The sequence below is a fragment of the Ambystoma mexicanum genome, chromosome 1q (genome assembly GCF_040938575.1).
Source record: "Ambystoma mexicanum isolate Mex_15411 chromosome 1q, UKY_AmexF1_1, whole genome shotgun sequence".
In the NCBI taxonomy this organism is placed as follows: Eukaryota; Metazoa; Chordata; class Amphibia; order Caudata; family Ambystomatidae; genus Ambystoma; species Ambystoma mexicanum.
The window spans coordinates 919,050,306-919,077,077 of record NC_090922.1 but is presented as its reverse complement, the minus strand read 5'-3'; the positions used below and the strand labels follow the sequence as shown (position 1 = coordinate 919,077,077).

The 26,772-nt window shown below is 44.1% G+C and overlaps 1 protein-coding gene across 2 annotated transcripts in view; it reads right to left on the bottom strand.

Annotated features, from left to right (window-relative positions):
- The window catches only part of OLFM3 (olfactomedin 3), an 886,642-nt gene that overhangs the window by 472,740 nt on the left and 387,130 nt on the right, over positions 1-26,772 (bottom strand). The window contains exon 1 of one of the 2 annotated variants that reach the window (XM_069641558.1): positions 18,670-18,847. The exons of the other annotated variant lie outside the window; for it this stretch is intronic. Within the exon in view, the coding sequence (XP_069497659.1) occupies positions 18,670-18,795 (126 nt within the window). The 5' untranslated portion in view covers positions 18,796-18,847. Of the gene's footprint in view, positions 1-18,669; positions 18,848-26,772 lie in introns of those variants that run through there. 2 annotated transcript variants of the gene reach the window in all.

Here is a 26,772-nt window from a genome sequence, read left to right as displayed (position 1 = left end):
CCATCACGATTGAAGAACTAGAAAATGCGATAAAAGAACTACCAACTAATAAAGTCCAAGGGGCGGATGGGCTCCCCAGCGAATTTTATAAAAAATATAGGGCGGATATCCTTCCCCTACTACTAGCAATGTTAAATGATGGGCTAGAAACTGGTATATTACCTGGGTCCCTGCGGGAGTCGATAATTATCCCCCTCCTCAAACCTAATAAGCCAGATACCGAATGCAGATCTTATAGGCCCCTGTCGTTGCTGAACCAAGATGAGAAGATTCTTACAGCAGTTACGGCAATGAAGATCATTCATCCAGATCAGAAAGGATATGTCCAATACAGGAATATTACCAACAACCTGATAAGATTACATCACATAATAGATCATACGAGTAGGGAGACACAAGAAGTAGCAGTGGTATCACTTGATGCAGTAAAAGCGTTCGACTCAGTCAAATGGCCTTGGTTGCTGGCAGTCCTGGAAAACTTCGGGATTGGGCACACATACATTAAATGGGTGCAGCTATTGTATAATGCACCGATAGCAAGAGTCAAAACGGGCTCCACTATCTTGGAGCAGTGGCAAGGATGTCCATGATCCCCAATGCTTTTCATATTAGCGTTGGAACCATTAGCAGTTTATTTAAGAACAGAGTATGGAGAGGTGAGTATAAATACATGGGACGAAGGCATTTGATCTCGCTATATGCAAATGACATGCTCCTATACCTGCAGTAGCCAGAAGAGAACTTACAAAATGTCCTGGATGTGATGGCACGTTATGCTATACTGTCGGGCAAAACGGTTAACCCCCAGAAATCGAGTCTGTATCCCATAGGAGAATACAGCGGGAAGCACATACACAAATTACCGGTGTTACCAATTAAGTGGGAGATAAAGATGTTTAGGGATTTGGGGGTGGACATATACCATGACCCCAAGTCGCAACACAGGCATAACACTGTGAAGGCGGTTGACAAAATCAAAAAGAGCATCTCATTCCGGACGAGGCTACCACTGTCCATGATGGTGTGCGTGGCATTACTGAAGATGGTGGCGCTGCCGAGAATCCTACAATATTTTGCTAATATCCCGTTTGCGATACCTTAAGTGTTTTTCAGGAAACTACATAGCATATGTAGTAGTTTCATACGGCATAATCCGAGGAACAGAGTGGTGTTGTGGAAGCTCCAGAATTCACACGAACAAGGGGGAATAAAACTGCCTAATTTCGAGGTATATTTTATGGCTAGCCAGCTACAATTTTTGGCCAAATAGCTGTCAGATGCACAAACACCGGAATCGAGGCTACTACGAGCGGAAAGTACTCAGTTCTTTCTAAACAAAGTTATATGGCTACCTGATTCGATAGCACCAGTGAGCGCCTCCTGTTGCGCCTTGGGTGCACAATGTGGCGCAGGGCACAGCAGTTGATGGGGAACACAGCACCGTATTCTCTGCAGATACCACTAGTGACGCTGGCAGGGGTGGATGAACAGGTTAGACGGAACGTGTGAAGGAGTTGAGAACCCATTGGAGTAGCAACGGTTGGGGACGTACTTAAAGAAGGGAGGCCCACGGATTTTGAAGAGTTGATTGTAGACATTGGGGTGCGCAGAGGGCAGTACATCACATATTCCTGACTTTTGAGGAGCCTTAGACAGAGATGGCCAGAGACTGAAACGTCCTTACAGCCGGACAAGATTATAGAGTCATTTTACGATGGGTCCCCCAAGGCTTGCCTGTTAGGTGGTCTGTCGAGACCCAAGCGAGCTAAACATGTGAGCAAGCTCAAAGACTTGCCATATATCTTGGAGAAATGTATGAATTGCAATAGGGTGGAAAGCACAAGCGAGACCTGTGGTACTAGTATGGTGGAGGGATCTGTGAAAATGGGCCCACGCAGAAACCGCGGTGTGGCAGGAAGCGACAAGCAGGGACATGGAACAAGGGGAAGGAGGGGCGGAGACCATTGATTGCTGATTTGGCAGCCTCAGAACAAAGTACCCAAGACTTGGTAGGGATCTCAGGACACGATGAAACCATAGCTAGGTGAAGGGAAGCAAGAAAGAAGAGTGGTGGAATGATGAGTGTGGTGAAGGTCTCGGATGGATGGGGGCAGTTGTTGGGGCGGGGGGAGGACGTAGTTATACCATGGAATGTGTAATGTTTGATGATTAACAGTTGGTATGTTATGATTAAGTGTAAAAACCAATAAACATTGATTTTTGAAAACAATCTTTTCCTAAACGTCTCATATCAACACAACCAGACTAATGCATGCAAATTCCAGTATTCATGTAATGCTTACGAAGGATGTTTTACCTTGGTGGAAGCATTCATAATGTTTGCACATTGATGAATTTAGACACATGAGTATATAGAGGTCAATTCACAAAACGTGTTCTCAACTTGCAAGTGCGAATTGCATTGAAAAGTGGAGAAACATCTGCATATTGGTGGATTTACAGAGGTAAACATCCACTTGAATATGGCTTTGCATTGACAGACTCTCCTCAGCCATAGAATGTGCAGGTACGGTAGGAGCAGCTTCCACGTCCAAGAGTAGATCCATGTTTTGTAAAGGAATGCCCTCTAATATGCAGCAATCTCTGAGCCTAATACCCTGCTCCTGGGGTCCGCTACAGCACAGCAGGTAAAGAGTAAAGTGCAATGTTGACAGCAATCTTCCCAGTCCTTACATACATTGATCTGCCCGGACAGAAAGGATCAAGCTACCAGTGGTTGCGGGTGAATTCTTAATTTAAGGGTCATACATATTTGGCAGAACTTTTCTAGAGCGCCCGGGCATAGCAAGCCCAAACCAATCAAGGGGGGATCAGGGTGGTTTCCCCCCAAGAACATTGCTGGATTAATGGATTAGAATGGTGCATTATACAGCACATGCTCTCTGAAAAAAATAGGTTAAAAAAACACTTTTCAATCCCTTGTGTTGGGTACAATCCAATAGCTGCCAGTCCCCAACAGTGCACAGGATCATTTTCCAATGAGTTTTCATGATGCCTTACCCCACAATATATGACAGTATAAAATAAAATGTTCACACTGGCTGTACACACATATGTCAATGCTGTCTGCACAGATATATGTCAGTATTCCCATGTGTAATGTAATGTAACTGTTATTTGTATAGTCTCAAAGTGCTGTAGGTGAACCCCCTCGGAGGATCGAAGTCCAAGGTATGTGAAATTCGTCAGGGGTGTTAAAATGTGTGTGTACATTTTAGCCAGTACGAAGGAGGCTAGGGGTGGCCATGTCCCGATTAATTACTCATATTTAGGTGACATGTGGATCGGTGCTACGAAGATATCAGTAGAGTATGTGAGCACAGGAGACTCATATGTGTCCAGCTAGACCACCTTTCTGTCGTGGGGGACAGCAGTATTTGAATGACAGAGGTGTTCTTTGATGTGTCTGAAATGGTATATGATGCATACAGGTGGGTGGCCTTGCCTTCAGCTATCTTCCATAAGCATGGAGTGTGATACACATACGTGTGTTCTGGATTGTTTCTTGGTTTCATAGATGTGGTGTGGATTCTGTCCTGTGGTCTGCTGGAGTTTATTCTCTCCAGCTCTCTGTAAATGTAATGGTGGGTTCATGTTTACCTGGAAGGAGGCTAACTTATGCGAAGAAGATGCAAGGGTTAGTTGGGATGCAGGGGGGAATAGCCAGATCTTGAAGGCCCTCCAGAAGGCAAGGTGGTACTCTATGGGTCGGATGCTAAGGGGAATTGAGTTCCAGATGGTTACAGATAGCGGGGGCTTGGATGGCGACTGTGAGAAACCTGAAGGTGTCTCACCCACTAGTCCCTGGGGATCTGTCATCCAGGTGGCCAGGACATGGCCATCGCTTTTGGATCCAGTTCCTGGGGGTGGACCAGTGCGGGAGGATCACTTGGACGAGGGGTCCTCGGGAGTGGAAGTGGGACACCGAAGGGTGGCACGCAGTATCCAGTTCCCAAAAATACCTTTTCCCTATCCTACCAAGTAGGATATCTTGCAACTCAACCTCCTATTCCCCTTTTCCTGACACAATGGACAGCTCACTGTGAGAGAAAACAGACAAACACCTGAGCCGTACACCTGACGTGTCCCAACACAAGGGTCAGGCAGAGTCAGGCAAATACTGATAATTACACACACCTGACTTCCATCACACTTCTCCACATGCATAAAAGGTGGAGCATGAAAGTACACTCTGAGCAAGGTAAAGCAAACAAGGAAGCATCTCCGAAATGGCAGTTTAATATGAGGCAAAAGACAGCAAGACCAGAAAGGGTTGCAAGGAGGGAATTGCCCTTGGCCTTTTCAGAGGAAGGAAACTGCTACTTTCACGAGTCCTCGAAAATAAGAAACATAAGACCGGGAATTAAAGCTGAAGAAAGGTGCATTGTGAGTCGAATGTACCCATGGCTCTCCTGCATCAATAACTGATTCGGCGAGGAGCGATTGCCGCTGTGGTACTGTCCTTGGCTCCGACAACAAAGCCGCTCCAGTAAAGTCAGCACAGCTGGTGAGTTGGGAAGACTGTGTCAGGCCGGTCTGTGTTAGAACCAAGGTTGCAAGCAGCAGAATTGTATGAAGGAATCTGCAAACAACAGAGTGGAAGGCGTATGTGTTGAGCAATGCAAATATAATTAAATATCCAAGGAGTGATTGAACTTTTGAAACCAAGGCAGATGCCGTATAAAAAGGGGGCCCGTGCCACGTGGGTGCTCATTCAATGGTCTCTGTAAGGTATCCAACTGAGAGTGTAAAATTGTGAACTGGGAAATCGAAATTGGTCCTGCAACGGGTCAAGCCAAATCCTGTGCACATTTGAAAGTCTTTGATAGCTGATATGAACTGTAATTCGTCTGAGCCCGGCTGAGGGAGCCTAATTTTGAAAAAGGGTTGTGAGCCCGACTGAGGGTATCCGGGCTGAACCGTGAGTCACCCGAGAAAAGGTATACAAACTGTAATTGGTCCGAGCCTAGCTGAGGGAGACTAATTGTGTGAAAGGATCCGAGTCTGACTGAGGGGGATCTGGGGTGAACTGTGAGTCACCCAAGAAAAGATTGTGGTACAAAAGAGATCTGAGCCTGGGATCCAGGTTGAAGAGTGAATCAGCCTACTTGAATACTTGGAAAGACACTTTTTTGTTTCTTTGATACATCAGGGCCTCTGGATCAAGAGACTTTTGATAGCTTAAGAGACTTGGGCATTGAAGGCCCTGATACTTGTAATAGAACTGTGTCCTCATGCCAAAAAACCTCAAGAGTGTGCTATGATCAAGTGAACCGCCTTGTCCAGTGCCGAAAACATGGGGAAGGGAGGCCAATGGCCTGAACATCCTGATTTATCATTTTGTGAACACTTCTTTCTTTTTTATGAACATTTACCCACACTATTTGTAAATAAGCGGTATGGATTGGTCATAGTTTGTTTAGTATAGGACCTTTTATTTTGATGAGACTCCACTAGGACTGTGTTATTATTTGATGGTCATAGCTTGCTCCCATCTTTATATTTAGGTTTAGATAGGCGTTTATCACACCCTTGATTTAGTTCAATAAACACCCTTGAACTGTGGTCACTTGTGTCCATCTTACTTTGATACCATGCCGTTCTTACTAGACTGAGGACCCCCATAATCTTGATTATTTAATGGGAAGGATCAAAAGGAAGAGTGCAGTGCCAGAGTGCAGGTTTCTGTTGGGCTGGTAATGGGTAAGTTTCTGTTGACGATATTCTGACCCTGTCTTGTGGAGGACATGGTGTGTGATGCAGATGGCTTTGAAAGTGGCTCATGACAGCAAGCCAGTGGAGGATACGGAGGGCAGGTGCGATGTGCCCTCTGGGGCTAACGGACAGGAGGAGCTTGACTGCTGTGTTTTGAAACCGTTGGAGCTTTCTGAATTGACATGTTGGGATGCTCATTTAAAGGGAATTGGCGTAGTCTAGACAGGAGAGGGCGATAACCATGATTGCAGAGACTTTATATAAAGAACACACTTTTACACATGTCCAAGCTGGCTCTGCCAATATATGCCAGTACCTACACAATAAGAACATACTGCTATTGGCTTTGCCAATAAAAATGCCATGCCACAATGAGAAACTATGCCCAAATCCAGACATGTAATATCACTTCTCATGCATGCTTTATCATAGATGCCCAGTCACAAATGTCATGTCACAGTCTGAAATGACTTACATGCTGCACCAAAAAGCTATTATAGCCACATAATAACATGTATCATGTTACCTTTACAAAGATGCCCAGTAAAAAATTATCTCACCCCAGAATCAGCACATTGGCGGGACACATACATTTGCTAGCTCATTCAAACATGCATGACTGAGCATTTACTTTCACATTCACACAGCACTCAATTGCTCATTCACATGCGCACCCATACACCATATTCATGCTCAGTCACACACGCACCCAACCACCCATACATCATACAACTCCTCATTCACACACACATACATCTACACATAAATGCATACAGAATTGCACATACAAAACACACCTTCAGCTTGGTCCAGATTCTGCTCCTCGCTGCTATGCTGCAGCCTCCCATGTCAAAGGTCCCTGGCTCCAGCGCACAAGATTAGGAACCAGGAAGCAGAGAGCGAATCCTTGCTCCTCCACATATGCACAGGAGGTGGAAAGCTCTTTCAACAATGTGCAGAAGTGCCCCTATGCACATTCAGAGCTGTGGTTTCCTTGCCTTTATGTCCAATGGCCATGCAAGGTTGGGGGAATACAACACCCACAGCCCTGCATGGTCCACTGTACATGTGCACTGGGGAACAGAACTGTGCAGGGCTAACTATGTTTCCCTTTCACAGAGCCAGCCCAGCAGTGCTCCCTCAGCTGCACCAAGCAGCGGATGGAGTGCTCAATGTTTACACTGGGCTGGCGCAGCTCCGCCATGATGTGTGACAGTACGGGCAAGTCAGCACCCCGTCACCCAAAATGGATGAGCCGCCCCTCCATGCCAGGCTTTTTTTTAAAAAAAATATGTAGGCCCCTGTACATGTCTGAAATGCCAACAACTCTTACATATGTATGGTGGAATTGGCATCATGTCTCTTGCACTTACAGACAACCTCTTCACATCCTGCCTGTTAACAAAAGTATTTGCATGGTGCAGAGTGTGAAGCATAGTGCCCCCTGCATTCTTTTCCCACATCATTTTGTGAATTAGGCCCACGTTAGGTACACGTACAATGTTCACCTTTCAGAAAATCACAATGCCAGGAGACACTGTTTTTTTTCCAGTTGATATTTAGCATAATGTAAAGTGAATGACAATATATGTATGCCATACAAATGTGTATTATTCATGACACTTTGTCCTAATGACCACTTTCCTCACTTCCCTTTATCTTCCCTCACTGAATCCTTTCTCCTCCTCCCCACACACGTCAGCCTTGTTTTCCTTAACTATCCGAAACGATTAATCATTTGCACAGGACACACTACAAGCAGCCATTAACTAAATGAATACAATAATGATATGTCTGCTTCATTAAGCATGTACTCTTCTCCTGTGGTGCTGTAATGGCAGGGTGGTAAGCTGAAGCCCTTAAGAAGACCAGATAGGCCCAGAAGTCCTGGGCTCAATAAACAGAAGTGTCAAAGTAAGTGACAAAGGTCTGTTTTATTATCAATCATTTAAAACAGGGACAGCAATAAGTTGATTCTCAGAACTCTCAACTTTTTCAGTGCAGGTAAAAGATTATAAACGCCAACTGCGTCCTCATTACCATTATATGGCAAACATAGGGACAAAAACCTATGAGGGAAGAGGATTGGTTATGGGAATTATCTACATATATGATATTTACGGGTTAGTATTCTCATTGGTAATGCCATATCTGATGGCTCCACCTGGAACCACCACTAAATTGATAACAGTGTCTACATGGCATTTCTTTACCACTGGATTAGCCAGTCTATTAATTATAAGGTAGCGTTAATTGAGGATGGGGATTGGTTGGCATTGACTTCACCAACCTTGGTCACTTGGAAGGTCATCAGCACATAAGTGAAGATAGTGGTGGGGGGGACGACATCGAGAGGCAGTTTTCCCAATTAAAACATATCATCTCCAATTCTCTAGGGCGTGAGCCAGGACTTTTAGCTTTGAACTTAACCTTGTCCCACGTCTTAGTTCCAAGACCTTTTTAGGGAGTTACTGGCAAGTGCTTCTCTGTATCTAGCGTTAATTAATAGGTACTGTCTTCAATTCTAGATCGGTTGTGATGAGACAGCATTTTGAGCCTGCTTGTCTTTAACTGGGATTTTAATCTATTTGGACGTGGTTGTCCTTACCCTTTCTGTCGGCTAGAGACTTGGTTGAGCTACCTTTCTTCAATATTGTGCCTTAATTACCTGGCCTTCAATTAGTTTGTTGAATGAATCTACGAGAAATGTGTTTTGCTCCTGCGCATTATCTTTTTCTGTGCTCCTCGGCGCAGGCACAAGCCTCCCCTTCCTACTATAACCTTGGAGGGTATTGGGCAGCTGACTTCTGTGTTGCTTGGCCCTGTGATGTCACTAAATTTCAGCAGGCCTTTTTCAGCTTGCAGGCTTTGCATCTTCACTGATGCCTTCCACTTACTCAACTGTCATTGCGTCGTCCATCTTATTCTACATGGCCACTCATCCTTGTTCCTATTTTGCATTAAGTAGGCTTCATGTGTATTCTCATGTGTTTGGTGTTTCAGTCTATATAGAGTATGGACTATGGCATTGCACTATTATAAAACACTTCCATGAATCAGGCCCTATATGTTTTCTGACCTATTGGATGCAAGCATATTCTTCATGTCTAAGTGCAGTTTGACCTATTGTTTGTGTAGCGTCCTGGTGGATGTGTATCTGCTTCGTGTCTGATGGATCTAGGTGTGTCAGTTCCAACAGTGATGTCATTTGCTTCGGCAACTTTGTCACAACAGGTCACAACAGGTTTAGTTCTTCTTGATCTTGCACACTCACCTCCTCTTCGATTACTTCAGCATAAGGCTGGTGCGGTTGTCAGAATGTATACTGTCTTTTACTTCCACCATATGGCAGCCGAGAAGGGTCAGACTCCATGAATGGTGCCCTCCAGTCGATTCTTTGGTATGGAGGAGAGGGAGGGGCCGACATGACCAGCATCCCACTCAATAATGTCTTCCTCAATCTGGCCACAGTCCTTAAGAAGAAAAGAAGCTTTGAAGGCGCAAAAGGTGGAGGTGTACAGAGCAACTGAGTGGCAGAGCCTGGTCACATGACCAGCAGCTGTCTGCCAGAAGCTGGTCTACAGTCCTTCAGTAGAGGCTTGGAAGGCACAAAACCTGAATGTTTTACTTCATAGTTTCAAGGGAGACAACTCCTCCCTTGTTACTTCCTTAAGCACAAAGTTCTTTTGAATGTTTTGATCTCTCACTCTCTGGATCTCAGTTATCATAAAAAGGGGTATGGTTCTTCCCTTTTCCATTGATTGTCACTGTTCCACAATTTCAAGGAGGGTTTCTGACCCCTAGGCTTTCTCAATTATTTTCCTACAACTGGTGTACACTCCTGCCAGGGTACTTCTAGATATATTACTTCTCTTGTGTTATGGGTATTAATTATCTTTCCTTTTTGTATTGATGTCCACTGTTTCACAATTTCAGGAAGGGGTTATTCACCCAAGCTTTCTCACTTCTCTTATTACCAATTCTTACCACTGGTTTACTCTCCTGCCACATTATCGCACTTGGGCACAGGTCCCAGACTTGCCCACTACCTGGTTTACTTTCCTGCAAGGGCTTTTTATGTACTGTCATGGGACACATCTCCCCGTTTGCCTGGTTCACTATCCTGCCAGGGATTTTCTGTTCTCCACTCACTCTCTCTTGCATCCAGGAAATAATGTTTTCAAGTATTGGGTCACCAACCCTTTCTTAACAGTGTTTATATTCTTATTAACTAATAACTTTCCTTTAATTAGGCGATCTCGCGCTGTCAATGAAATGCAGAATTTGCCATGATGTGCCCTAGTGTCCCAGTTGCTCTCATTGGGCTTTCCGGTCTTTACTTGCAGCTTCAGCCTTCTTCGCATCTTACTGTTTTCTTTGCTCTGCGTGCGGTTAACCACTTGGTTTCTGCCTTCCTCTCCTTTTGGCAGCTCCAGTTGGCAATTTGGCAATAATGCAGCGAACATCTCTCGGCTCAGTTTCTCTGCATGCCATTTTCATTGGCTTACATGCTGCGGCCTGCCGTCTGCTCACCTCGTGTGTCCCAACCAGCGTCAAAGCAAGTTGGATTCAGTAGCAGTCTTTGTCTCTTTTTCTCGTTCTGTTCAACAGTGTCAGTTTTAAATATCTCGGCATTGGTTAGCATTTTCCAAAGACTACTGCTTCTAGTCATCCTCATTACTCCATCCCGCTTCCTCGTCTCAGTAGTATATGAAGGAGAGTGTGGGGTAAATAATGTCCTTGGTCATGAAATCCCACATCACAATAAGCCATACAGGAATATTGCAAAGGCACGGGAGTCATTAAGAATGATAGTTGGATGATTATTCGGATTCAGTATTCTTTTGTCTCCATGGAGTTTGAACTCCTCTACGTGGTCCTCCCACAGATAGCCACACCCAGGTTCAGAGTCAGGGAGCATCTGCCTTTCCCTGGCTATGTAAGAGAAGCTTCCTTCCAGGGAATCAGTGATGATGTTGCTAGATTCGTCACAGTAGGCAAGTCACAAAATAAACATCTTGTTAACGGAAGAGCCTGAAAAAAAAGATATTTTTTATCAGACACAGTTGTAAAATTCCAGACTCCAAGACTAAAGAAGCAAGAAGAAAGACAATGATGAATATGTGTATAGACAACAGAGGCAATGGGTTTGCCTGTAATAGGGATTTTATTCTGCTTTCTTTAAGTTTTACGCAGCTTTATGCTCACTGTGAGTGGAACAGATACTTTTCTGGAGGTTCTTTTCCATCACTGAAATACCCACATTTTGAATGAATTGCTCGTCAAATTTAGAGTCCAACGTGCATGTAGAAGAATTGATTACACTGAATAAATGTCCTGAGATGGACAGTATCAACTTTGAAATATTTATTAATATTTTGGAACTCATTTTGCTCTGGATTTAGCGGGTAATGGAACAGCAAAAGCAAGACATTTTGCTTTTACATCTGCATTTTCTGCTCTGCCCTATTTCTGTGCAGAAACACAGTGGTGGAGGCTCAAAGAACAGAATGAACGTCTTAGCCATGTTTTTCTCCTCTGTATTTTGTGATCATTTCATTGTATGCCTGAATAAGATCTTCATTCGCTCATAATAAAAAATGTATTCGCCTGGAATCCACCTTGAATTAGCACCTGCTAACGTGCAGGAGGATTCCATAGGAATCCAGCAGTGGATGCCACCTGTAAAGCAAAATTTGCAGGCAGGTTTGCTTTTTTTCTTAAATGGAGAGTAAATGTAAAAAATAAAGACAATTTTGCCTTGCTTCACTCTTTACTCCACCTTGTAAAAGTTGCTTGCAGGGTTGCTTGTAAGTGCTGATGGTGGTTGCCCCCTAAATACAATTTGAATTTTTTAAATGACCCCTCAGGTACAATCTTTTGCAAGCTATTCAGTCGGATTCCTCTTTGGTGTGAAATCCCCCAGTCTATGTCTTATATGCTCAATGCTCAAGTTCATTGATTTCATTTATTCTCCCTTATCAGGTTGGTTTTATTAACAGGCACCATGGATACAATAACAATGGGGAACTTCTGCACATGATTAATGTACACAAGGATGATCTGTTTCAATGTAAATTAATTGGTATTTGTGCTAAGAGTCTTTATGATGTATATGTTTGATATATTTACCTTACACCATAAATACATTTGATTTTGGTTCACATGCCATAGCTCTCTTTAGTGCACATCACTTGTGCCCGAGTATTAGTAAATGGCATCAATTTCAATGAATTTCAGATCTAACGAGGAACAAGGCAAGGCTGTCCTTTGTCTCGATATTGATGTCTCTCACGACACTTCAAGCATTATCAAATCACTCAGGCATCAATGGACTTTCCAGCCACATCGGAACATCTAGAAGATCTTTGTGTTCTGTAATCAAATGATACCATTTCACCAGATCACTTGTTCAATCTTCTAGACGGGTTTGGAACACTCTTGTCCTTCTAGGTCAATTGACTGAAAACTGAGGGTGTTTTTCAATAATGAAACTTGAAGGATCATGGTAATCCTGTGTCCCTTCTCCTCCTCCATTTCTATTTCTACCAGTGGTATTCCCCAGGGAACAATCCTCTCGCCCTGGCTCTTTAACACCTATCTTGCTCCTCTTGACCACCTGATCTCTACCTTTTCCCCAAACTTTCAGTGTTAAGCAGATGACACTCAATCTTTCTTCAAACTTCCTGCCACCTCTCTTCCTACTTTCTCTGTTATGCCTGAATGCATTTCTGCTAACTCTTGGTGCACCTCCAACAATCTCTGACTCAATGCCAGCAAAACTGAGATCTTCCCATAGGGACTCCTGTTCCCCCGCTTTCTCTTTTCACTCTGGCCCCCTCTATGGGTCCTCCCCCCTCATTCCTCTGAAGCTAGAATTCTTGGTGTCATCTTTGACATCGTTCCCTCTTTTATTACTCACATCTTGGACATTGCCAAAGATGACCATTCCAACTTCACCTCTTTAGAGGCATCCTCCCTTTCCTCACCTTTCCCCAGAAGCTTAATGTCTCTAGAGCTCTGGTTCTCTCCAGGCTGGACTAGTGCAACAACCTCTTCCTTAATCTACCTTCCTCCTCGCTCCGCCCCCTCCAACTAATTCAGAATAGGGCTGCGAGACGTATCCTTGGCCTCAAGCCCAGGAACTACATCTCTCCAGCCCTAAAATCTCTCCACTGGCTCCCGGTTGCTGCAAGGATCAAATCTAAATCCCTCTGTATCATCCACAAGGCTATCTGGGGCCGGGGATCATGCTATCTGCAACTCGCTCTCACTAAATACTCTCCTTTCAGATCTCTCAAATTATCTGGCACCAACTCTCTGCTGGTCAAGAGCTTCTCCCTTTCCTTGGCTGGCTCCCTCCTTTGGAACCACCTCCCTCTATCTTTCCATCTTGAGCCGAATCTCCTCAGGTTCTGCAAGCATCTCAAGACTTTCCTTTTCTCCTCTCCCCCTCCTGTGTAAGTCCCCCCCCAGTCGCTGAGATTAACAGTTTAGGCCCTCAATAGTTTAATTGGGTCCTGGCATTCTGCCCAATCATCCACAGCACCCGCCCCCTTGCACTTGCCTTCAGACCCTTACTGGCCTGTGGTGTCCCTCAGGTCAGAGCGCTTACTTGTGTGGCAGCTGACCTTCCTGTCACCAGGTAATCTCTGCCTTGTACTTACCTGTTGCCTCAGAAATGGGCACACTGGCACCACCCCTCCTTGGGGGCCCCCTAGCACTTAGCCCCTTACCCTCTCCCCGCTCTCTCTCCACACTTGCATGCTCCGAATGTCACAAGGCCTAGTAGGATCGCTGTTGTCATTTGCTTTTTTCATTGTCTTTTTTCACAGTTTGGTTCTGCTCCTTGTTCCCTCTCCTGTTCTTGCAGCGATTTGAAACACTAATCCTGCTGTATAAGCACCTTATAAAGGACCAATAAAATAAAAAAATAAAAAACTCTAATCCTTGTGGCCTATTAACACTATCTTGGGTACTTGTTAATACCATACTATGGGGATAGGCACTTTAAAAATGGATGTAGACCCCTGTATGTAGTTTAGACAAATTCTTATTAATTGACTCTTACCAATTAAGCAATGTTATCACTCAATTGGATTATTTCAATTTTTCTGGGTAAACCAACATTTGATTAACAGGCACATGCACTTTAAAATAGGATGTTGGCTTTAGTACCCATTCCAAAGATTTTCTGTATCAATCCAATGTAAAATATTTAAAAGTTTTCCTTTCTTGTACTAGAGTTATTTTTAGTATGGTTAATAGTTTTGTAATTTACATGATGTTTCTTTTTCTTTTGTAAAGGTTTGAACAAAACATATACAATAAAAAAGTATATCAAATCAAAATAATCAACCGTGGCCCGCTAACTTCGAATGCTGTGGTGTGCGACCAAAAAAATCACTTCTAAATAAAGGCAACTTGTCTACAGAAATAAATCACAACCTGAATGCCAATATCTCACTAATTTTACATTCATAATAACCAAAAACATCCCTATTCTAGACAGAAATAAGCAAACATCTCCAATATGAACATTAAAGTTATCAGTGATGGTTGGCAACACATTTCAAAGAAAGCAAAAAATATTCTCATCATATATCTATAATATATATTTCTGTTATTTTTCTCGGATGCGATATACAAGTGTTTGCTTCATAGAAAAACATTCCATTCAGTTGTAACTTTCTTATTTTAGGGCTGAGTCTTCTCTAGATGCAAGGCATCGTCGGTTTCTTGTTTGGACATGTACATTCAAATAAATGGTATGGTATGTTTGGCTACTTTGTCTACTGACCTGGGTTTCAGATAGAACCTTTGATTTTTGGAGAGCCAAACATTTTGATTTGATACAATAAAGGGGCACACAAGAATGAGGGTATACATTTGAGATAGAAAAGAAATCAACACTCAGCGTTAGGAGTCCACTTATGTAGGAAAATGACATACATATTTAAATTAATAACATTTCCTTGGAAGAAAGGGGGTAAAATAGCCACCTTGCCATTTCAATTTAAGGGGTATACAACTCTGTTCAAGATTTCTCTTTTTATGTAAACTATGGTTTTCACATGTCAAGAGGTCTATCAATTTCTGCCAATCTGTGAATCCCATTATGCACCATGTCAGAAATCCATATTTAAATTACCTTTGTGAAAACTCAATAACTAATTTGGCTTTTATCAGAGAATAATATTCCCTGCACAATCATAAATTCTGAGACATACGACTTCCCTTCCAGTTCCCATTTAGTGGCATAGCATGTAAATGCTACCCCTAAAACACCGCCCATGTTTGGCTTTTTTTGGGGTTTTTTTTTGGGTCCAAGTATTTTGTATTTGTATTTGTTTTATTTATAACGTGCAAACCATCAGGCCCGGAGGCATCAAGTGTGTAAATTGTTTATATGTCGCACATTTCTGTTACTTTTTGTGTATATTTTTTATATAAATTTAAGCTTTTTTAACTACTGGGGCGCTTGAGGGGTCATCAAGAGTTTGTCCCATACCTTCCCCATCCCCCGATTAGGATATGTATCTACTTCCTTAAGGCAAAATTGGCCACATGTTTTAAGAAGTTAGATATAAATGTCCCGGGAGGATAGCTCAGCGGCAACGTGCTCACCTTGGAAACAAGACAACACGAAGCACCACAGGTTCGATCCCCGGGTCCGCGCTTAGAAACATCTGGGTATTAAGCGCGTTATAAATACACAACTAAGACATATTCCTGTAACAGCGCCTCGATGCCCGCTGGGTGAGTGCTTTGAAAAAAATGCAAAAATGTGCAAATGCAAGGAAAGGTGCAAAATTCAAATTCCAAGTACTACTGTTAAATAAAACGCAAATACAGTTTCCCATTTTCAGAACCAAGCACACCTTCTACTGACATATTGAGGTCTGTATTACCGCAGCTTGCGCTCATCCATTAATCATCAATTTGAACTAACAACGATCCATGTAACAGGGAGTAATAACAAAAGTTCGTTCTGATTTGGTATTTTCGGCTTTGTCATGCACTGATCCTCGCCCGAACAACGCCACGGGCAGATTGGCTGGCTTTCTTGTAGATTAAGACACGCCGGCAACCGAATCAGTTCATACAATGTATGCGCTCTCTATGCGACAGTAATTCTAACTTTTCCGTTCATATAATACAGTCCATGTGCTAAAGCACTAGGCGTGTGAAGTCTGACTGTGCGTACAGATATAAGGAGACCTGTGGAAAGAGCATAAACGGTTGCTGTGACTTATTGAGCCTCGGGTGACAGCACTTGTATAAGCACTTGCAAGTCTGGCGCAAACTGGTGTTTAAAAAACAAAACCTCGAAGAGGTAAAACATGTATCCACTGTTGCACTGATTACCAAGGGGGTTCAAATCTGCCCTATAAGAACCCACCAACATTACCAGATTGTCACCAGAACCACCGTCTATGTAAATAACTCCAATTCAGATTCAGTGTATTCAGATATATTTTGTGCGGATTTTGTTAAAACATGGAGTGGATTTTATACACGGGGACCCCATTTACTGACCAATCAGAAACGTGTTATTTTTTTTATTTTTTTTTACTTGATTCAATCAAAATAAATGATTTTTACAAGAAAGAAGAGAAAATCAACAGTTGTAGAAGAAAACGTGTTATCCAGTCAGCTGTACTCTTACTGGCAATAAAGCCACATATGTTCAGTGCGGGTAGACGTGTAACCATCACACACATACAGCAAGTTCAAGTTGCAGGTTCACATCTCATTAAATATATCCTCGGCTAGCCAGCTTTCCATTGTCAGCAAACAAGTAAACATCTTCTTGTACTTTATCAACTCTCCTCATCGACCGCTTTGATCGCTGTTTTGTGACACACCCCTAAAAACACAGACGGTAAAATAAAACAGAGAGAAAAGCAGAATAAATAACTATCCCATACAATACCCCACTCTAATCAATACTTTGGAAACAGGACCCCCAGACACAGACAGGTGGACCATCAACCAATACTGCCAACACAAAAGGGCTCAGGGCACAGACCCCAAGAAGTTAGGGATCCTGCACTAGAAACCCAGGGAGGCACCCAAAACCCCTAACCTAATCATATCTAGCCAATGTTGTGATGGGTTGAGGCCATCACAACCTCTCAGACCCACAAACTGCAAGAAAGATGCAGAGGAAAACCACCACCCTATGTAGTGCCAGTCGATTAAACTGCCACATAATACCCAACACACAGGACGGACAGAGAAGAGTAGCACAGTACTCCACAGCAACACGGTAAGAACAATTCCCAATAACCCAACTCTAAATATCTCAATTTCTGCATACACTTCTCTAACACAAACACACACAGCCACAAGTCTGCACACACTTCACCACACTGCAACAACAAAACAAACAACACATAGTCATGCACAACAGCACATGGGAATTGTACCGATCCAAAAATCGCACCGAAGCTCAGCGAACAGTGCAAACCAAACTGAGGCTGTCAACAGGACATAACACATGTCACTCTACCAGACAGTTCAGCCAGCCCAGGAGCACTCCCTCAGCTGGAAAAATCAGCTGGGGGGGTGCTCAGTGTTTCACTGGGCTGGCTCCTCGGCTCCTGCACAATGGGTGAGGGGGCGACTGGGCCGACGCCCTCTTGCCCAATAAGGATGAGCCACCAGGCACGGTCTGGCCTACAGGGCAATAGGGCAATGCCCAAACCAAAAATGCAAAATGCTAGCATGGGCCAGTTTTGTTGGTCTAAATGGGCCACTGTTTTGACAATGTGAGCCAGTTTGATGAATTTCTTCACTACACTATACAGCTAGTAGTTCCGACCATTGTTGCTGAATAAATATTTGTTAAATATCACAATTTGCTTATATTTTAACAAAAAACACTGCCTATTTCCTCCATTTTAGAAAAATGTCAAGCTGGGGACTGACGCCTCCCCTCTCCCCCCGGGAATGTGGCCGCGCCCCCCGCGGGGGGGGGGTGCCCTGCACAGTTTGAAGACCCCTGCTCTACCTAGTGCAGCTATACCCTTCTAACCCCCTCCTTCTCCTCCCTGGACACTCTGCTTTCAGAACCGCCAGAGAGCCAGGGGACCATTCGAATGGTGATAGTGCGCTGTACAAGTGCCCGTTAACATTAACACCTTTGGAAGTGTGCATGGTCCTATGTGGATTCTGCAGGGCTGCCCCAATTCACGTAGGACCGTGCTGCTCAGTCGTACTAGTAAGGAGAAAGGGGACGACGTTGTTCCAAAGAGCGTTATTTGCAGACCAAAAACACAGCTAACCAAATGCTATTATTAGAATATGAGAAATGCCTCTGCATTCACCAATGTGTCTGTCTGCTGGTGAAGTGGTATGGTGCAGCTAGTTGCAAAGCTGGCATCTGCCCACAGGATGGCATTGCCATGGGCACGGAATGTTAAACAACCACCTCAATAAATAAGTAAGCACATACATAAGCGCATTCATTAAGCACAGCAATTCGTGGGAAAACCAACCACCTCTTTAAAATGCGACCAAAAGTTGCCCGACGTCACGTGTGCAGCAAGAATGCAAACGTAAACACACATACACCTGGCAAGTACGGGTACCGCATCCCAAAAGTTTTACATGCGGTAGATGTTGCAGAAGAAAACGGCAGTATCGTCAATTAAATGTACCTTCGTCAGGCGAAGACAATCTTTCCAAAGCAATACACCTGTCAGCAACATATATTGGGTATTTCTGTAAACTCCTGAAAATCTGCCCCGGGTGCATTCTAAATCTCTCCTCTACTCCCCGGCATCTGCATCCTGGCACCTGGCAGCCTCATTGTTAAAAGAGAAACATGCAATCGGAAAGTTTGCACACGTGCCTCGGGAACCAACAGGCCCCGCTGAGTAATGGGTCCAGCGCTGGCAGCGATGGAACAGACGATGGCAGACTTACCAGAGGGTCGGAGGAAGGCAGCCGGGTGGCGTTCAGCCCCACCAGAGAAGGCAGAGTCTGGGACATCCAGTTGGAAATCATGGCCATGGTACTTAGGACCGCGCCCAGCTTGAGAAGGGCACTCATCGCTGTGGAGCTGATGAGCCTTCCTTCCTCATGAGTGATTATCGTCCTGGCAGCGGGAGGCGTGACTGCAGCCCACACCATCACAGCAGGAGCCGCCGAGCTGCCCCCCTCTCCCGAGTCCAAGACGCGCAGCCGGCCCGTCTTCCACCGTAAAGTGCACTACACTGCTGCCCGCAGAATATGCGATCTGTTTTACCGCCGTAATTGTAACCATTTCCTTGCAAATGAAATGTTACGACATGTTTCAGGAATTGCACGGAAGGGTAATTTGACATCCATCCGAGGAATTCCCCGTGGCCACGAAAGTAGCTCCAGTCAAGTGTTTCCTATTATGTAAAATCAGATTTGTTAGAAATAAATGTAAGTGTGTCTGTGTAAGACTTTATGGCCTAATTACATTCCGTAAACGAGAAGAGGGATTATCAGGCAGGGCATAAAAAATGTAACGCGACTGGTATTTTCCTGGACTGTGCCCAACTTCTGACTAAGTATTGATTTGTGCCCAGGAAGACAGGCACCACGATGGGGAATCAAAGCAATCTCCTTTTCTGTGAAGAGCAGTTCCTATAGCTGAGGCGGGGGCACTGCGCTGGCGGCGGACATCTCGTGCTGGCAGCAGCGCAGAGCAGCACGTCGCCTCTCCAGTTGCCAAATGGATTCCTCTACTTTTACGTTATTTCGGATCAAGGTGTCAATGCTACCACAAGCTAGGCAGATGTAGCCACCTGATAACACCGGAAGACACTTGAAATAGTAATTAGAAGAAATGTGCTCGTTTCAACAGTGTCGAAAACGAATTCATTTTATGTGCAATTACGCTCCGTCTGCAACAGCACCTCTGCCCCCATGTTGCATTGAAAAAATATCGAAGATAGGGGCCGATTCACAAAGGGTTAATGTGCTCTGTAAACTCAATGGTATATCCAGCCAAACATGAATTGATTAAGCACAGAAGCACAGATAAACAATGTGGGACTGACTAAAAGCAACAAAAGGACAAAGCGCGTGAAAAAACCATTGCTACGCCATGACAGTAACTCACGCACACATTGCAATGAGCTTGGACGATGTGTGTCTTTCCATCGCCTGCATTCTCGTCGCCACACATTCACTTTGGCACTTTTACTTCTCCATACCTTTACTTCTCCAATCTTTCATTTCTTGTGGCATTCACGTTATTACTACCCCACATCTTTCTAACCCCATATTCTTCCCCATGCCGTCCCTTGACCCCAAACCTAACCTTAAGCTAACCTTAGCCATGTCCATTGCCACCATCACAATGTGAAAATGCAGACAAAGTAAAGGCGTGAAGAAGTAAATGTCTGTTGAAGACAAGGTAGATGAGGTGCTGACAAAGTGTTCTGGGCGAAGTAAAGGGGGGACAATTATTTTTATTATTGAATTTATTGAGCGCGGACCTAGCTTTGAGAAGCACTTTACAGAGGTATACAACAATTCACATACATAAGTTTAGCACTTTACCAAGGTAACAACAGAACAGATATCCTGCAGGAGGTAGGACACAGAGGGGCACAGAGGCGGGGTACAGTTGTACGAGTTGGCAGTGAGGAGAGTGGTGGGTGGCGTCTAGCGAGTCATGTGGCACGAAGGGCAACGTGATGGCCTAGGTGTTGAGGAGGAGAGATTCGTTGAAGAGGTGAGTTTTGAGTTTTTCTCAAGGTGTCAAAATGGTTACTCGAGTGGCTCTCCAGTTTGGACTACAACTCTCATGAATGGTCGGTCACCACTGGCTAATGTTGAGGGAAGTTTAAATCCAAAACATTTGGAGGACCACATAATCATTAACCATTGGGGGACTATGAAAAGGGCCCAAATCTGACATGCAGAATGGTAGCTACACGGAAGTGTCCAATGAATTCTCAATGCCAGCAAATTCAAATGAGGAATGACAACGAAGAAGGACGTGCCTCCAGAGAGTAGAGGCTCGAAAAACAGGTGCTATTGCCTTTTTCCACATGCCCCTTTGATATGATATGATTGGTTATTTATAACACGCTTAATACCCAGAGGTTTCTAAGCGTGGACCCGGGAATCGAACCTGTGTTGCTTTGTGTCGTCTTGTTTCCAAGGTGAGCATGTTGCCCCTGAGCTATCCTCCCGACCTGCGCTCACCAGATATATCCGACTACAACTCACATGCTCTCTCATCATTGAATGTTCTGGCTGAGGTCGATGAGAGTACTAGTCTAAAACGGTTTATAGTGACTTTTTCGATTGCCACATTTTCGAATGCGTTTTTCTCGACACAAATATGCCGAAAAAAAAAATCTGAATGTTTTTTTTATTTTATTTTTTTATTTGGGGGGTCCCCCAACCCCTCATTTTTTTTATTTTCGCTTTTTTTTACTAACTAAACCGAAAAAAAAAATCTAAAATAAAAAAAAAAACATTCAGAATTTTTTTTTTTGGCTAATTTGTTTTCGACAAAAAGGCATTCGAAAATGTGCATTCGACAATTTAACTGGATACCGTCTAAAACATCTCACAGGACAAAGTGTGGTGGACGACACGATGTATGTGGCCAATTTAGGTGTTGTCTTTCAGCCAGACCTCAAAACGAAAATGTCCTCCACATTCCAAGCATTTCTCGCATTGGTGGCATTAAACCAATGGGCAATTCATTCACCATGCTAGAGGTTAAAGCATGTGCATGTTGTTCATGTGCCTGGTGCAACAAAACATGACTAGTAGCTCGCTGACATGCAGGCGGCTACTCAAGTGGGGGATAGATGGGTATCTTGCAAAGTCATTATTACTACACTTGTGAACTACTCATGCCGTTAACGTGCCTGGGTGCTACATAATTATGGCATGAACACAAAAAAAGTGTTGAGCAAAACATTTTAAAGATGGACACATAAAATGTACATGAGCGGTGGATGTACCTTGCCTATACATATCCCATAAAAGCATGTCTTCTGATACCCTTACACTACCCAACTTTCGGGCTTCGGCAGAGGTAATGCTGAACATGCATCCACCACGTGCATCCATGAGCAACGAGCATATTGTTAGACCCTTTAAATACATCCATCCATTGACTAGAGTGTATATATAGGGTGCTCTTTCATAGCGGGGCCAACCCCTACTTTGACCCTCCCCACATCCCAGCATAGATGCCATGATTACTTTCCCAGTCAAAATAACCACAGACACATCATTACGAGGTGGGAGGTAGTCATACCCTTAATAAGGGCATGGCTACCCCAAACTCAGGTCCGACTCCGGGTCCCACGAAAGGGGAATTACTGGGTCATTCCGACCTGGGCGGGCCCAGTAATTCCCCTTTCGCGGGACCCGGAGCCGGTATGTCCCCATTCCCATTTGAGCCCCCATAGGGCTCAATGGGCATGGGGAGGATGGTGGCAGCGGTACCGTTCATAATGGTACCGTTGCTACCATCCTGTTCTGCTTGCTATTGCCGCACTGCACGCCTGGTCTGACCAGGCGTGAAGAGCGGCACCCACGAGTAGAACTCGTAATGTGGCAGTACAGTGATAACGGCACCAGCAACACTACCGCCGCCATTATCACTGTACCACCACTGTTGTAATAAGGCCTAATGTATATTTTTGGAAACACAAGAGCACATTTATTGGAGTCAAGCAACAAATCTTCTGGGTCCCAGCCTCCTAAGCAACACAATGTCCTGAAGCCCCTTTTAAGGTGGCCATTTTGGATCTCCTGGGCTTGAAACAAGATTTATTGTCCTCCGGTGACACTTCTCACTTCCAGTTTACAAGGTTGTGGACTTACGCCTCTTCCTCGGGTGACACTTCTCACTTCCGGTTTACAAGGTTGTGGACTTACGCCTCTTCCTCGGGTGACACTTATCACTTCCGGTTTGCAATGTAGCAAACTTCCACCTCCAGTTAGCAACTGCCGGGCCTTACATTTCAAAGAAACATCTCACCAATTGCTAATCGCTTCAATCAGCCCTATTTCTCACCTCTAGAGTTTGCCCCCACCCTGCTCGTTCTACCCAAACCCAGCTCCTCTGCTACCCATGAACTTTGCTGCTAACCCCCTGGCTATGTTCTCTTGGTATAGCGCTCCCTTGCTTCTCAGCTGTATGTGCGCTTCATAGATTCCATGCATACGAATGGATCATTAGGTATTGCTCCGACTCCTGGTATCTGAACACAGCCACGTGTGCATCATGCTGCCATTACGGACCAATGGAACCAGGTTGCAGGCGGGAGTAACCAGGTCAGTGACACATACTCAACATATGTTTCAAAGCGATTTGGTCGGGAATAACATTTAGAAAACATGGATAAATAATGAGAACATATTTACACCTGTGTCCCAGATACTCCACTTTAAGATGATACGCGGCTGCAGGTGTAAACAATCGGACATGGTGCTTGCGGGGCACATCACAAGTATACTTAGATTCGAAGTGATCCGATTTCCACTTCACCCTCCCCAGGTCTTTTCAGTGCATGCTCTACTTTGTCCGTCAGTGCACATACAATGCCACTGTACAACATGGGTATGCTGTTGTGAGTTCAATCAATAACTTCTGTGGTACGGGTCAGAAAAAAACCTCCCTCATGACGTTTCGATTTGCATGGTTGATGTGTCACCCATTCGGTTCCCTTATTTGTACTACAATATGCACGATCAACATCATGTAAGCACATTGCATACTGTATACAAGCACAATGTCACATATATCATTGTACTACGCATGTTAGTTTACCGTATGCACAAGCATAATTACCGGAAGACCTGTGTGCCTGATCGGGTAGAAGGTGGTGTACATCACTATATATCTGGATTGTGCATGCCCACCTACCACTGTTTGTTACCTTCGGTGCATGTGCACATCATATTGACATGTGTATGTGTATATCCTGCATGCAGTGTTGATGCTCCGATGGCTTGTCTGCAAATATGTAAGGCCACATTGTCTGCAAGGTGATGTAAGAGTATGAATCGTCGATGGATCCTACGCAACCTGTGTGGGACGACATCACTACTACTCTGTAGGAGTACAGGAATGAGTAGTGGTTTCTAAACTCCTGCTCAGCCCCCACTACTACTAAACCAGCATTGATCCCAAATAGGAAGATGCCACTTTAAAAGAAACCAGATTGCTGGATTGGACTCAATTTGCATATTATCACGATTCAGCTGGTAACAGTGTTTTTTGGGAAAGATGTGTGCGAGGGTACCAGGTTTCAGTTTCGGTTGTAATGTGCACATTTTTAAATGGAGGTGTGGAAAATGGTTTATTGTAATGATTTTTTAGTGTTAATGTTTGGATATGATGTTTTGAAATATGTTTGAATTCATTTTATGCATACTTAAGGTGGTTTGAAAGCCCAAAAGCATTTGTAACAAATAAAAAAAAACAGACAAATTAATAACAAAGGCGAAACAGGCACAGCATGAATGGAACACCTCTTTCGGCTCTTTAAGGCATCCTGGCCCCATAGCAGGCTGTACTCATTAGGGGAGGAGAGGGGGCATGGGTGTCGGGAGGTGGACAAAAGGGCAAATCTAAAATAAAAATAATACAGTGGTAGCAACATAAAATAAATGTCAATCAAGGATCTATATAAAAATACAATAATTTAATCACACTAATTGAGCTTGTATGATCAGTAAAATAATGCAATTCAATATGTGGCACCAGCACTTGGCTCAAAGAAGCATGGGACAGGCAGGCAATGATCAGGTTGGCATAGCTCGCAAGTGCTCAAAGGGGTTCAAAATTGCAGAGAGAACCACAGGCAGCTACTTTTGTTCTTGGAGTGTTGTGGGGCCCTGTCCAGGGTCTCTGAGTAAACGTGAGTCCTTTGTCTACCAGTGGGTGATGGCGAATTATTTAATTGGAGGTGCTTAAATATTAGCTACAAAGATATCTGAGGGACTGCATGTAGGGAGGGAGCCCTGACCAACTAGGGGGACTTAGAGGGGTTGTGCCCCCTAGAAGAGAATTTTTGAATAATGGATTAAAATGGTGCAACATTTGGCAAAAAGACAGCCATTTTGCAATTGATTTTGTAGGGTAAATAATGAAACAATCAAATAGATGCAAGTCACCAACAGTGCCCAGGAGCATTTCCAACAATATAATCATGATGCTTTCCCCCACAATATTTGCCATTATAAAACCATTTTCACGTTGGATGCGCCCATACATTTCTGTGCTGACTGCACCTATACATGCCAGTACTCCTATATAAGAACATACTCATGTTTGCTGTGTGCTCAATGACAGTAATGACACTGAAAGAAATCATGTCCAAGGTGGCTCTGCCAACATATAACAGTACCTACACATAAGAATATAGTCCTTAAAACATGTCTGACATGTAAAAACACTTAACACGCTTGCCTTATCATAAATGATGAGTAAAACATGCCATGCCACAGTAATACACAAAAACAATGGACCGAGACCCAAGGTGGTGAACAGAACTATTTGTAAGAACTTGTGACCCGGATTAATAAAAAAATACACATTTATTTAAGTCCACAATTCATGAGAAACGTGGTGATGTCACAATTATACAAACAGCTGCAGCTCGAGTCAACCTATTTGATTAGGCGTACTCAATGATACACTCATTCATACTTCTTGTTAGGGAGAATTCTCAGAAATGTGCTAATCCCTCTCTACCTTGGAGACCCCCAGCACTTTTGCTGGACTCTAGGACTTTTTAATTTTCAACCTGGAGAGAGTGATACCTTTTTCCCACTCTCTCATGTTTTGTTCTGTGATTTAAAACACTGTGTTTCTTTTGGTTTTGGAGTCTGACAAACTCCATAGGCATCCTCTTTGCATTGTGACACACAGCACCTTCAGTGCAGCGACACAGGGAAGTCTCTTAGGATCCCAAAGGTTTAAATACCTTCTCTTGGTGAAACTACTGTTTCCAAGAGCAGCAAAGTGCAATTGACTTTACTTACAGTTTGTAACATTCTAGATCCAGCACACACTATTTTACCAGAGGGTGCTGGAACTTAGTATCCCCTTTGTCTAGTTTCTCATGTAACATTTTTATGTTAGCCTTTCTAAAATTAATGACTGGTGGCAGTGGTTTACTTTTAACTACCATTGGGAGTTTGTACAGTGGGCTGCGTTTGCAGATGCAGTAAAGCACCCATGGGTGCCCATTTTGTCAAAATGGCCCTGGTCTTCTTTTTTCACCATTTCTTGCTGGAAAGGCCCTTCTTGAGATTTACTCTGCGTGCCAAACCAGGTTTGGGCCCTTTGTTTGCTTTGTTTTTGGCGGGATTAACAAGTGAAGCCCGCCTCTGCCTCCAGTATGGAGGGGGCAAGAAGTGAGGGAGTTGCCCGAAACTCCCTGTGCTTAATCCCCTTGGTTACAGGAATGCACCCAAAGGTGATTGGCTGGCTGGCTGTTTGGCAAGTACAGCAACCCTGCTTTGTGATTGACAGCTAGGCTGGAACGAATGGGAGAAACCTGCATAAAAGTCAAGGCTCTTTGGCTTGGAAGGCAGAGTCAACCACTGGACGAAGGAATCTGATGAAGAACTTGGAAGAGACGCCTGCTGCAACTCATGGACCGTTGGTTTGCCTGGTGAAGCCCTGCTGCTGTGCTGAAGCTTCGAAATTCGCCTCAACTTGAAAAGTCCTGCAAGGACGACTTCTCCCCTTGAGTTGGTGCGACCAATCAACTCCAAAGTGAACTTGTTTGGACATCCACTCAGAGCTGGCTGTACTTTCACGGCTGCTGCTGGAACTGAAGTGCCAGGGAGAGGAACACCAAATGGAGTGTATCACTTTTAAGTCAGACCCGAGCTTGTGGAAGATACTTCAGACTCCCAGTAAACAGGACTGACCAAGCGTGAGCCACCTCAACAGAGTGCTGGACCCCAGATGCGAGGAAAGTCCTGAGTGTTATCTGAGAGTCTGCAGTGGTGTTATTTGCTGAGACGCGGAGACGCGAGGAGCTGAAACCGCGAAGTGCAGGT